Raw genomic sequence first — 12,337 nt, forward strand, 5'->3', positions numbered from 1 at the left:
GCCCTGTCTTTGAGAGCAGCCGCCCGGCCCAGCCTGCGTAATAGCCGGCATGAGCAAGCGGGGTTGTATGGGCACGTTTTGTTTCTGTACAGGGTGCTGGCAAAGGGACATATGCCAAGGAGCAAAGCCGGCGGTTGGTGCAGGCCCAGCTTTGCCTCGACATACAACCAGCTTGAGTCTCCGCTCAAGCACTGCAACCTTTTGGCCTGGCGTGTGCCAGCACAGCAACCAAAGCCCTTGCAGCAACATCTGCTGGTTGCTGCGCAGCACCCCCCCCCCCTCCGCAAATTGTCGCCCACGTCGGCGTCCAAGCAATAGCACCCGTCGATGACCTTCACGTTGACCCCGACTTCACCACAGGTTCACAGTTTCCGCGAGTGGCAAGCGCCTGTGCTTCGTCAACACGCACTGTGAGCTGGCCCCTAGCCGCTGTCAGCAACGACCCGGTCTGGTTCAAGCTCCACGCGGCAACCTGCTGGCCAGCAGACTGTTGGCACCCATGCTGCTTGACCCACCTATGAACCTACCGTGTGTTGCTGCCCCTTGTTCCGCAAGCAAACAACCTGCCCACCCAATCAAGCCTATATGCCCATCCACCTGTGAAAAAACCTTAGTCGACCATGAGAGTGAGGAAGCTCGCACCAAGGCGGCGCAGCTGCTTCTGAAGCAGCTGCCCATTGTCTCGCAGGGCCTGCCGACGATCGTTGTCGGTGAGATCCCAGCACATCAGCTGCTGAGCCGCGCCATCAACGCGCCCTTGGTGGCCGGTAGATGTGACGCGTATCGCATTGCTATCCAACCATTTGCATGATCTGCCTGCCTGATGCTTGCGAACTCACCAGCGCCATTTCCAGGACGGGCCGCTTTGCCCTTGGCTGTTTGCCCAGCTCACCCGCGCCCCCCTTTACTTCCCCCGTCTGTGCCCCCTCAAGGTGACCTGAACTGCGGCGAGGAGTCCCCCGCGGTGGCGTGCCTGACCACAGAGCTCACAGAGTGCAGCAGTTGCTGCAGCAGCATCGAGGGGCTGCTGGGCAAGGTGGGTGTGCACGCTGTAGGAGGTCATGGTGGTGATCGCAAATGACAGGGTGGTGATCAACCCAGCTGACGGGTCGACCACCCCTCGCCATCCACTCCTCGCTCAATGGATCAAATTCTCCAGGACCCTGGGCGTACGCCTGCCACTGAATGTTGGACTGATGTAGTATGGGACTTGGGAGCGCTGCATGGCCTCTCGAGGCTGGCCATTGATTGTCCTTTGGTTGTTGGTGCGGCGCTACGTTGGGATGATAACTTAACTCCAATGATAACTTAACTCAATCTACTGTACGATCATCTTACCAGGTTGGCACATTTGTGGGCTTTGACTGCTCAATCGACAGCCAGGTGAGTGTTGAGGAAGATTGATTTGCAACAGCAGCTTTGCATGTATGCTTTGAGTCAGGTGGCAGGGGGCTGTGAGATGCTGTTGCGCGGCTGCTGTCGCCCTTGCGATTCCACCAACTAGCCAATGCCTGTCACGCCGCCCTGCATGTCTCTGGCGGACATATGTTCCCACTGTGTTGATGGCCAGATCGACTTCATTTTCGCCAACAAGGGCTTCAAGCCTGCCGCATACGGCGTCGCCCCGGACACCCGTGAGCACCTCTTCTCAGCTTGTGCGGCTTGGCTGCTCAGCAATGCCACACCTCCTCACCCTTTCCTGCTGTGCCTGAGCACCCCCTGTCGAATAGGCCGGCCTGCGGGCTGTTTCACCCGCCCCCGCCCAGCAAAAGCCCGTGCGCCCTGCCGCCCCTCACCAGGCGAGAACGGCCACTGCTGCTCGGACCACCGCCCTGTCATCGCCGACGTCGAGTTTGACCCCGATTATGTCATCCCCGAGGCGCCTTCCTCTGATTCAGCCGCCGCAGAATCAGCGGGCGGCGACGCCGCTGACCCGTCGGCCGCCGTCGCTGCGGAGGCCGGGAGGCTGGTTAACTCAGCGGCCGAGCACGCGGCCAACGCACTCAACTCGCTGTTCAAGGGGCTGTGAGCATGGCGGGCCATCACGATGCATAGTGGGGTTGCTGCAGGCAGCAGGCATCCGCGCAACGCCCAACTTGGCACACACACTGGCACGCACAGTTGCACTTGTTTACAAAGAAGCCGTTCAGTCAAAGAAGCGCCACTACCTTGTGTTGAGAAGCTGGTGCCTTGGTTTTGGAGAACAGCGACCACATTTGCACACAATTGTTTGTTAGATGCTGTGGCTTGTTTATGTGCTGAGTTCAGTCTTATCTGGCAGGATCTCGTGACATGTAAAGCCGTATTTCACTTGAACAAGTTGAGCATGCATACTGGATTAAGCACTGCAGCGTGTACGAATGCCCGCCTGTTTGGGGGCATGTTGGTATGCCATGCCGTCACCGGCAGGCCTTTCCCGCGATTTCACCTTGCGTGCCTCGATGGGGACAGCTGCCACCAGGTGCCTTCTACTAGACACACCTGCTCAGCGTTTTGTATCATGCGTGTTCTGAGCTGGACTGTCTGAGTGCGGGAGAACTACCGTAACTCATACAGTTAAAATACGATAAAACAATTGATGTTTCATATCCGTTGTTGCTGTTGCGAGGGATAGCTGACAGCCTGTCGTGAGCTGGCGGCAGGGTGGCGGCGCCTGCCTGGCAGGGCGCAGGTGCAACTGCGTCCACAGGGCTTCCAGCGTCTCGCAGGCACCATCAACCCAGAAGCGCCGTTGAAGCCGGCTCTATGTACGTATCTATATAAATCAAGGCGTCTTAGGCCTCGCGCGACCGTCCCTTCTGGGGCGTCGTAGCCGCTAGGCCGCGGGTTGCAGAATCATCGGCCCGCGGCTTTCGCGTTCAGCTTGAGGAGCACGGAATTAATGCAGCGTGTTGAAGAAAAGGGGTGCCTGTAAGCCCCGCGGTTCTTGATTCGGCCAGCACAGCAACAGGGCTTGTCCTGGAGTGCACCACGATTTGAGGTTGGTATCAAATAGAAAATTCAATAAATCATACATCTTCGCGTGCGTATCATGCGCAATCTGCCAACATGTGCACGGCCCGCTGTGCCGGCAGTGCCGCACCCCTGCAACAGCTCAAGGCACTGCACTGGTGTGCTCTGGCTGCGCCCGCCCATGCAGCTCAATGGGCGCTGGTGGATCCGCCTCTACGGCGGCGGTCGCAAGCTCGGCGGCGGTGCTGCTTCTGCCAGCGTACGCTGCCAGCGGTTATTCTGTGCCCGCTGGCCTCACTCGCAAGATCGGTGCGTACGTGTGGAGGGCGTGTTGATGGCCTCGATTACGCCAAGCGGCCAGGCACGAGTGGCTGCAGCGCAGCTCCATACATCCCTGAGCGCCTAGAATGCGCCACGAAGTAGCACAGGGCACACGCCCCCCCTGGTGTGTCCTGGTAAAACGCCCGCCCGTTTGTGCCCGCCCCCACACCGGGCCCCCTCCCCCCGCACCATCCCGACGCCGCACCGTACGCAGCCGGCACTGAGCCAAAGCTCCTGCTGCGGCGCAGCGGCGCGCTCTCTTTGCGGCAGCGGCGGCACTCGCACACCTACCAGGCCGTAGCTGCCGCCGCGCTGCTGCACCACATACGCGGCACACTGCTTGCCCAGATGGCAGACCACCAGAACGCGGGCGTGGACGCAGCCTTGGCTGCAGATGCGGCAGCTGTCGCTGCAGAGACCGCAACGGTGCTGCCCCAGACGGCTGAGAGCAAATCAATGATTGCCGCCACGGCCCAGCTCCAAGGTGTACGGACGAAACGCGGCCGCTGCTGGGATTGCGCGGTGGCGGGCGGCGACGCCGACAGCGTCGGGGCTGTGGCGGTGGCCGGCACGAGGCGGAAACCCTTGGCCGGCGCCTCGCGCCTGCTACGCCAGGGTGCGGCCTCACTGCTGTCTGGCCTGGCCTGTGGCAACCGGCTGCAGCTGCGCCAGCAGCATAGCGGCAGCAGCAGCAAGGAAGGCGGCAGCAGCAGCGGCAGCAGCGGCAACAACGGCAACAACGATAACAGCGGCAAGAGTGGCAGCAGCGGTTTCGGGCCCTTGATGGCGAACGTGCCGGGCAAAGTCGAGTCCACGGACGTGGACAGCGAGGACAGCACGGCTGCTGTTGCCGCTGCGACTTTCGGGGCCGCGGGCCGTGATGACGGCGGCGCTGCCAGCCTGTCTGCTGACAACCCCGCCGTGGACGGCGCCGACGCTGCCACTGTGTCCAAAGATGCTGGCGGGGCAGTGGGCGCGGCAGTGTCAGCGCGCCCTGAGCTGCAGGAGGCCGGCAACGCGCAGCTACAACAGGAAGATGTGGAAGTGGCAGCCACTGCGGCCGACGCCAAGTCAGCATTCTGGAGTGCTGTGGCAGCGGCTGGCGGCGAGGAGCTTGAGGTGCAGCGCCAGAAGCGCCGCAGCCGCCGTAAGCAGCAGCAGCAATGGATGGCAGACGCGCTCGTGCGAGAGGCCGCCTGCGCCGAGCAGCAAGCGCAGAAGCTGATGCGCGCCGCAAGTGCTGCTAGCATTGAAGGGGGCTGCGAGAGGAAGGGCGAGAAGGGCCGCCACAAGACCAGCAGCGGCGGCAGCAGCAGCAATGCCGGCGGCGGCGGAGGCGGCTTTGGCGGCGAAAGCAGCTGCAGCAGCAGCAGCAGCACCAGCAACGGCAGCAGTAGTGTCAGCAGAGCCATGGCCAACAGCAGCAGCAGCAACAGCGGCAGCAGCAGCAGAACCATCAACAGCCGCGACGACAGCAGCAAGCATGAGGAACACAGAAAGAGGGACTCCCAAAGCAGCAGGAACGATGGCGGCTGCAGCAGCACAAGTGAGGGGATGCAGCAGGAGCGCAGCCAGCAAGAACGCCGCCAGCGCCGCAAGGACCGCAGGCACAGCCACAGGACCCGCGATGGTGGTGGCCACAGCGGGGGCAGTAGCCAAGACTACGCACACAGCGGAAGCGGCCACAGCCACGCTCGGGACGGCCACGGCAGCAGCCACAGCCATCATGAAAGCCATAGCCGCAGGAGCAGAGACAAGGACAGCAGCAGCAGCAGCACCACCACCACCGCCGCTAGCAACAGCAGCGGCAGCAGCAGCAACAGCAGCAGCGGCAGCAGCGCGTGCCGCGGCAGCCGCAGAGGCCGCAGCATCGTCGACACGCCACGGCGCCAGGACGTCATGTTGGAAGGCCCCTTCTCCTGCGCCTTTGATGCCGACGGCGCCGAAAATGGCGGCGCCAGCGCTGGTTGCGCCTCTGGAGATGGCAGCGCCAAGGCCGCCGCCGGCTGCGACGCCCCCCGCGCGCGCGCCGACGCCGCAGCCGCCCTCGCGGCCGCCTCCGACGTCAGCGGTGCCGCGGCCCTGCTCGGTCTGCGGCGCGCGCGGCAGCTGCGCAAGAAGCTGCGGCGGCCGATGTTTGTGGGCAAGGAGGGCGGTGGCCGCGCGTTTGACGCGTACTACCGGGGGGAGGTCGGCTGCGGCGGCGCCGCGTGCAAGGGCGTGTGGCTCGTCGCGCGGCTGTTCAGGTTTGCGCCCGTTGCGCGGCCGACGCTGCTGCCGGACATTCAGGAGGCGCTCGCCGCCGAGGCAGCGGCCGCCGCCGAGGCGGCCGCGGAGGCGTCTGTAGCCGCAGCACGGGCCCGGGCCGAGGCGGCCGAAGGCCAGGCGCGCGCCGACGCGGCGGCGGCCGCGGCGTGCGAGGCCAAGGCGGCGGCGGAGCGCGTGCTGGCAGAGGCTGTCATCGCAGCGCTCTCTGGCGCGACCCCAAAAGCAGACGGCATCCCTGTGGCGCTCGCGCCGCTTCCCCTCGTGCGCGTCGACGCGTGCGCGGGCCCAGGCTGCGACTGCGACTGCGACTCGCCGCCCGCCCACGCGGCAGACTGCGCCGCGGCCGGCGGCAGCTGCGGTCGCGACGCGGCCGGGGCGTCGGGCATGCTGGCCCGACTCGGCTTCAGCGGCTGGGGTGCCCTGCGGCGCGAGACGGCCGCCGTCGAGGCAGTGAAGGCATGAAAGCCTGGGGTGAGATGTCAGTGCAGGGAGGTCGCGCCTCCCTTTCCTCGGCCGCGCCCCATCATGGGCTTGTGCTTATACAAGCCGATGCAGCCTGTCGTGCGGACCACCCGCCTGGCCGCGGCTCCCGAGAGCCGCCCCGGCACGTCGCCACTGCGCACGCCTGAATAAGCGGTGCTGGTGCTGGGTGGTATAGCCGATATTCAAGGCGCGCCCTGGGCGAGGGCGTCAGCAACCTCGGAGAAATCGCCACTCCGTAGGCAAACATCATGTTGCAATTGATCTAATGTTTCGGACGCCATGATCTCAAATGTCACTCCAATGCGTTTGCCGCGAATGCGCCGCACTCACGCCGCGCGCCGAGCAGCGACACCGCACACCGTAGTCGCCGCGCCCCTGGGTGCAGTCGGGGAGCAATAGCGGGGCGCAAGTCCCACAACCAGAGTCCGCTTGCCAGGGACGCGCGGCTGGGGGCCCCTGGGCCAACTGGGTTCTCTCTACCACTGCCAATGCGTCTCGCCACCTTTCTTTACCTTTTGTATCCCATCAATCATTGCGTGTGGCGAAACGCGCGCACGATCAGGGGTTACGGCCTTCTCCTGGGGTGAGACAAGCGCCCTGCAGGAGCATTTGGGGCGCTCAAGGCCAACCGCGCGGCCCACTTGAACTCGGCTGCCAACAAAGTTGTCACGGCGGCCCGCGCCGCCAGTGCACCGCTTTGCCGCATACAATATACTGCTGGCACTCCCGTCATACCTCTCGCACTGCACACAAAACCACGAGCGCAGCCAAGCGGGCACATGGCCATATAATCATTTCGCATGCCAAACTGACCTGTGTCTGTCCGTCTGCCGGTTGAGGTCTTTTCTCTTAAATGTCATGCTCCCTGCCTACCGAGCCACCTGATCACATGACGCCTGAACATACTGTAACCCACAAAATCATGCAAGATGCCAGCACTTGATTCTGAAATCCAGGCACAAGACAGAGGCAATATTGCAGGCAGACGTCACCCGGCACGAGAACCACCGTGACGTCAGACCACTGCCTTCTTGTTGCTAGGGAGTTCACACGCCTTTCCGAGGAAAGCAAGTAGTGCATGACCGCTGCATACGCGTTCCCCAGCCATTAGGTTGCCACAAAGGGGCTCAGACATCAGCAGTCAGGGTAGAAAACCATGCAATGCACGCGCATGCACACGGCCCTGAATGTCTGAAGGCCCCTTACAACATCCAAATCACGCGTTTAAGAACGTGCCGGGGACGCGCCCGCCGCGCCAGAGCGCGCCATTGATGGGCGGCCCCACGTTCAGATGCGCCATGTTGCCCGCCTGACTACCGGCAGACGCAGCCTGCCAATGCAGCGGCACTCCCTTCGTCCCGCCGCCCTGGGGACCGTACACGGCCGCAGTCTGCTGCAGGTACAGAGGGCCGCGCCGCCCAGCATCAAAGCTAGCGGAGCCCTGCCCTGACCCCGGAACGACCGCCCTTTTGAAGTCCCAGCCGCCAGCTGCCAGCAGCTGTGGGGGCCACCCCTTCACGCCCGCATGGACGGGTGGCTGCCACTGCTGCTGCTGCTGCTGCTGCTGCTGCTGCTGCTGCTGCTGCCGCGCATGCTGCTGCCGCGCATGCTGCTGCCGCTGCTGCTGCTGCTGTGCCTGCTGCCAGCAGTGCTGCTGCCCCCACTGCTGCTGCTGCACGTGCTCCTCCGCCTGCTGCAGCTGCTGCTCTTGCAGGTGCTGCTCCAACAGCAACTGCTGCTCGCGCTCCTCCTCCTCCCTGGCCTTGTGTCGAAGGAACCTCCTGTGCCGCTTGCCCCCTCGGGTGTGGCGGCCTCGGACAAAGGGCACGCTGTCTGCCGCCGGCTCCTCCCCGTCCGGACCCTGCCAGGCCTCGTCGTCTCCGCCCGCCTCTTGCGGGCTGCCACTGACGTCGGCCCCGGCAGTCAGCAGCGAGGGAGGCTGCTCCTCACCCTCCCCCTCGCCCTCGCCCTCGCCCATGCTCTCGGCCTGCAGGGCCCCGCCAGTGCTGCTGGTGCGCGGGGTGGGCTCCCCAGAGTCCTGCGGCGTGCTGGCGTCGTCGCTGAAGCCGGCGCTGGCATTGGCCTCAGGAATGACTGATGCCGCGGGCGCCTCGGCCTCCTGCGTCGGTGAGCGTGAGGGCGATGCGTATGGACGTGTGCAAGAGGCCGCTGGAATGGAGGGGTTTTGCTGCTCAACGGTTGAAGGCTGGCCAGTTTGACAACGCCCATAAGGCAGCTGAGCGGCCATATTCCGGGTCACCCGCCCGCCCCTCCTCGTTGCCCTCAGCCTGCCCAGCCACCAAACCAGCCTGATAGCCACTCACCTGGTCTTGGCCCTCATCCGTGGCCCCACAGGCAGAGTTTGGCTGCGGCTCCTGGCCTGGAGGGCCATGGGGCGCCTCCCCTGCCTCCATCTTGGTGCTCGTCGTGAGGGCCTGTGGGTGACGACAGGGGCGAGCGAGCCGATCAGGAGGAGGTGCTGAGGCAAGGCCCGCCAAGGCCCGCGCAACAGGGAAAGTAGGCTGCAGGCTTCACCAGCCCTTTGCAGGCAGCAGGCACAAGCAGTGAAGACGCCCAGAAATCGCAGTCTATTGCACACGCTCTGTAGGGATCTGAAACAGGCATGCCCACCAACCTGTAACCCCAGCAAAGCCACCCCTCACCTGGAGTGACCGCTCCCCGCTCAGCGCGCAGCCCTCCGCATCTCCCCCTGGCACATCCTCCTCCTCTTCTTGCGGCGGCGTGCCGTCCACGCACTCCGTCCCCTGGTGCGGCGGCGCTGCCATCTCGGATGGCTCCTGAAGTCATGAGCGATCAGGTGAGGCGCAGCGCGCAGGATGTGAAGGGCCCCTTGGATAGGAGAAACACGTTGCAGCGTGGCTGGGGCCCCAGGTAACCAGCATCAAGGCTTTCACACGGGTCATGACGCGGCAGGAGCTGCTCTGTAGTGCGCAGCCGCGCGGCCACTTCCCTGGCGCTGAGTGTGCACAGCCCCGCCTCATGGGCGCCCTGCAGGGTTCCGCTGCTTCTAAGGGGCGGCCCATCCACCCAAGCCCCTCTCGCGCACCATGATGAAGCAGCCCATAACATCGGCCGCCCCGGCAGCGACAGTGACGGCGCCGTGGGCGGCCTTCTCCTTTTTCAGAGACTCCAGCTCGGCCGCCACCCCCTGCCACCGGCAGAGAGGGGAGTCGTGATCAGCATGGGACTGATCCAGGGGCATGTTGGGTTCAGACACTGGGGCTGGAATGCAGCGAGCATAGCTGGCCGGCACCACAAGCCCACCGCCACCACCGCCGCGCCGTCGCCCATTTCCCCAGGCGGCCTCACCTGCAGCTCACAAGCCGCGGCCTGCTGCTTGACACCGACAATTGCGCCCACCACCACGGCTGTCACGATGGCCTCACGCTCCCGCCTCTCGGCGTCGACACGCCGCGCCTCGGCCTGTTGGGAAATGTAAAAGCGCCAGGGGCCATTGTGAGGCGTCGTTAGAGCACACGTGGGTAGAGGTTAGATGGTGGAAAGCAACAAGCAAGGGCACCACGCATAGGTCGGGCTCCTAGGCTACAGCACGCGGTTCGGCACCAAGTCCTTGTCTACATACATGCAGCAGCCCCTCACCCCCCTCACCTGCTTCATTACCGCCTGCGCGTCTTCCACCTCCGCCCATATGATGACCCTGGAGAAGGCGGTGGCGGTCATGTCCGCAGCCGCCAGCCTGGTGAGGCAGTCCTCCTCCTCCCTGCGCAGCTGCTCCGCCCTGGCACGCAGCTCCACGTCAGACCTCTCACGCTCCTGCGGCGCACATGGGGTGTTGGTCGTATGCGCAAGCAAGATGAAGTGATGCATTTGCAGCGCGCTCTGTAGGTTGCCAACAGTGCACGTGAGCTGCACCGAGGCTGGCGCGTGGCGCAGGAGTGCTGGTGCCTCTGGCCGCCAGTCTGCCCTGGCACCGCGCCGATAGCAACGGGCCTGCCATTCAAGCAATGACTGCCCAGTGCTCCCCCACTCCCAAGCAGGGCGCGCCTCCGGCGACCCACCACGTCCAGCGCCCTTTCGTCCCGCTCCAAAGCCGCCCTGCTCTGCCGCACCTCCTCCTTTGCCTGCGCCACCTCCTGCCGCTTCCTCTAGGGAGTTGGGGGACGAAGGGGCCGTTTGAGGAAGGGGGGGGGCTAAAGGACGAAGCGCAGGGCAGGGAGTGTTGGCGTAGCCCGCTTGAAGGCTGCGTGGCATAGCTGGGCCTGTCGTAGACTGCAAACAGGCAGCATACAGAGCAGCGCTCGCCGTCGGCACCCTGCAGATGCCACCAGGCCGCACCACCCGCTGACCTGGCAGCAGAAGTTGAACGCGCCCTGCCTCGCCTCCAGCAGCTCGCTGTGGGCGGCCTCGTCCACGCGCAGGGCCTGGCGCTTCGCCGCCAGTGCCTGCGTCAAGGGCGGGCGCGGTGGATGGCAGGTCGCGGCATCGGCCTGGGTAGACACATAAATGAATCGAGGGGCGGGCCGCTGCTGGAAAAATGCAGAGTGTTCGGCTGCCCCCCGAAAACGGAGCCATGCATATGGCAAGGGGGGTGGACCTCCGCCCGCCCTGAAGACAACACCCCACGACTGACAACCAATCCCCTCACCTGCTCCTCCTCCGAGACCATCACGCGCCATTGAGCCCGCTCCAGCTCGAACGCATCAACCGCCCGCTGCAGCTCCTCCATACCGTGCGCCGCGGCCTGCTGCTCAGCCTTGGCGAATGCACCCGCCACCATGGCCGCCACGAGCGCCTCGCCCTCCCGCCGCTCGGCGTCGTCTTGCCTTGCCTCCGCCTGCCCGAGACGATGCGGTAACGGCGCAAGGGGCGATGGTGAGTGGTCACTTATGCACCAGAGGGCAAGGAGTGAGCAAAGGCAGCTGGCAGTGGCCACCCACAACCAAGACAACGACACATCAGGCCCTAAAGCCGGGCTATGAATGCACAAACCTCCCTACCTGCGGTGCACAGCGCCGTGTCGTTTGTGCACCAGGCTGCATCTCCCTCCCACCCCCAAACCCCTTTAGTCCGTATACCCTCTGTCGGCCCGCCCGCACCTGCATCACGGCGGCCTCCGCGTCCGCTGCCTTTGCCCTCATCATCACATTTCGCACGGCCATAGCGGCCATGCCCGCCGCAACCAGCCTGGTGCGCATGTCCTCCTCCATGACCTGCAGCCCTTCCTCCCTGGCGCGCAGCTCACGGTCCACCCGCTCCTGCGCCTGCGTGACGCAAGCGTTCACATGCGCGCACGCGTGCGCGTGTGTGTGTGTGTGTGTGTGTGTGTGTGTGTGTGTGTGTGTGTGTGTGTGTGCGTGTGTGTGCGTGTGTGTGCGTGTGCGTGCGTGTGCGTGTGAATGCACGCGCGCGCGCGTACGTGCGTGTGTTTGTGTGTGTATGTGCTGCAGTGGGTGGGGGTTGATAAGTAGCTGTTTTTGTTCTCCAATCAGACAGCGGGCACGTCACAGGCGTGGCACCGCGTGCAGCTGGCAGCCCGCAAAACTGAGCGTCCGAGGCGCCGGCATGCCCGCACAGCAAGACCACCCGTCGCGTCTCCCACAAAGCTGCGCCCCCAGCAGGGTGTGCATGCGCGGCGCACCATTTGCCGCGCCCGAGACTCTTGTGACCACGCCTCCTTGCGCTGCTGCAGCTTCGCCTGGCCCCGCGCCAGCTGCGCCTGAGCAGACTGGGGAGGCAGCAAGCGGCCGGGCAGGGCAGGGGAAGGTGAGGGGCAAGGCTGACGCGACGGCGGAAGCCCCTGGAGAAGCGGCGTGCAGACTGGTCGCTCGCGCTGGGGGCGCACACACGTGCTCTGACTTGTGGCAGGCAGCGCACACTGAACAACCTCTAGCAGCCCTGCAGGTGCTGGGGAGCAGGACCCCCTCCCACCTGGAAGTACTTAGTCATGGCGGCAGTGCGCTCCTCGACCGCCTGGGCGTGCACCGCCTCCTCCCTTTGCAGGCCCTCGCGCTTCGCCGCCATCGCCTGGGTAAAATGTGGAGGGTGATTGGGATGAAACATGTCACCAGTAACGCCACCGCGACAAAAGTCGATGTGTGGACAATTGCCAGGAAGGAAGCTGTTCTGCTGGCTGTACTGCAAACTCAGATTGAGCAAAGGGCATGAGGGCGGGCCCAGGCCCCCAAACGCGCACGTCCCGCCCAACGGATCCTCCCTCACCTGCTCCTCCTCCATGATCTCAGTGCGCCGCGCGGCCCTCTGCTGCTCCAGCGCCGCGACCGCTGCCTGCAGCTCCCCCTGCTGCTGGGCCAGCTGCAGCGAGGCCTCCTTT

The 12,337-nt window shown here is 64.7% G+C and overlaps 3 protein-coding genes across 3 annotated transcripts; 2 read left to right on the plus strand and 1 right to left on the minus strand.

The window, feature by feature from the left end:
- Positions 1-620: 620 nt before the first annotated feature.
- MNEG_8667 (hypothetical protein) lies at positions 621-2,029 on the plus strand (the record flags this gene model as incomplete). The annotated part of the gene is made up of 6 exons (XM_014042859.1): positions 621-626; positions 689-710; positions 933-1,036; positions 1,342-1,383; positions 1,571-1,634; positions 1,800-2,029. 6 exons carry the CDS (start codon positions 621-623, stop codon positions 2,027-2,029), a joined length of 468 nt encoding a protein of 155 aa, XP_013898313.1.
- Positions 2,030-3,621: 1,592 nt separating this feature from the next.
- Positions 3,622-6,003, plus strand: MNEG_8668 (hypothetical protein; the record flags this gene model as incomplete). The annotated part of the gene is made up of 1 exon (XM_014042860.1): positions 3,622-6,003. The coding sequence occupies one exon, from the start codon at positions 3,622-3,624 to the stop codon at positions 6,001-6,003; it is 2,382 nt and encodes a 793-aa protein (XP_013898314.1).
- Positions 6,004-7,240: 1,237 nt separating this feature from the next.
- MNEG_8669 (hypothetical protein) lies at positions 7,241-12,240 on the minus strand (the record flags this gene model as incomplete). The annotated part of the gene is made up of 13 exons (XM_014042861.1): positions 7,241-8,143; positions 8,349-8,459; positions 8,688-8,822; positions 9,092-9,193; positions 9,355-9,468; positions 9,655-9,819; positions 10,065-10,151; positions 10,353-10,448; positions 10,652-10,840; positions 11,103-11,267; positions 11,645-11,731; positions 11,935-12,030; positions 12,226-12,240. 13 exons carry the CDS (start codon positions 12,238-12,240, stop codon positions 7,241-7,243), a joined length of 2,265 nt encoding a protein of 754 aa, XP_013898315.1.
- Between the last annotated feature and the right edge of the window lie 97 nt (positions 12,241-12,337).

Source organism: Monoraphidium neglectum, assembly GCF_000611645.1.
Source record: "Monoraphidium neglectum strain SAG 48.87 unplaced genomic scaffold scaffold01670, whole genome shotgun sequence".
NCBI classification, from domain to species: domain Eukaryota; kingdom Viridiplantae; phylum Chlorophyta; class Chlorophyceae; order Sphaeropleales; family Selenastraceae; genus Monoraphidium; species Monoraphidium neglectum.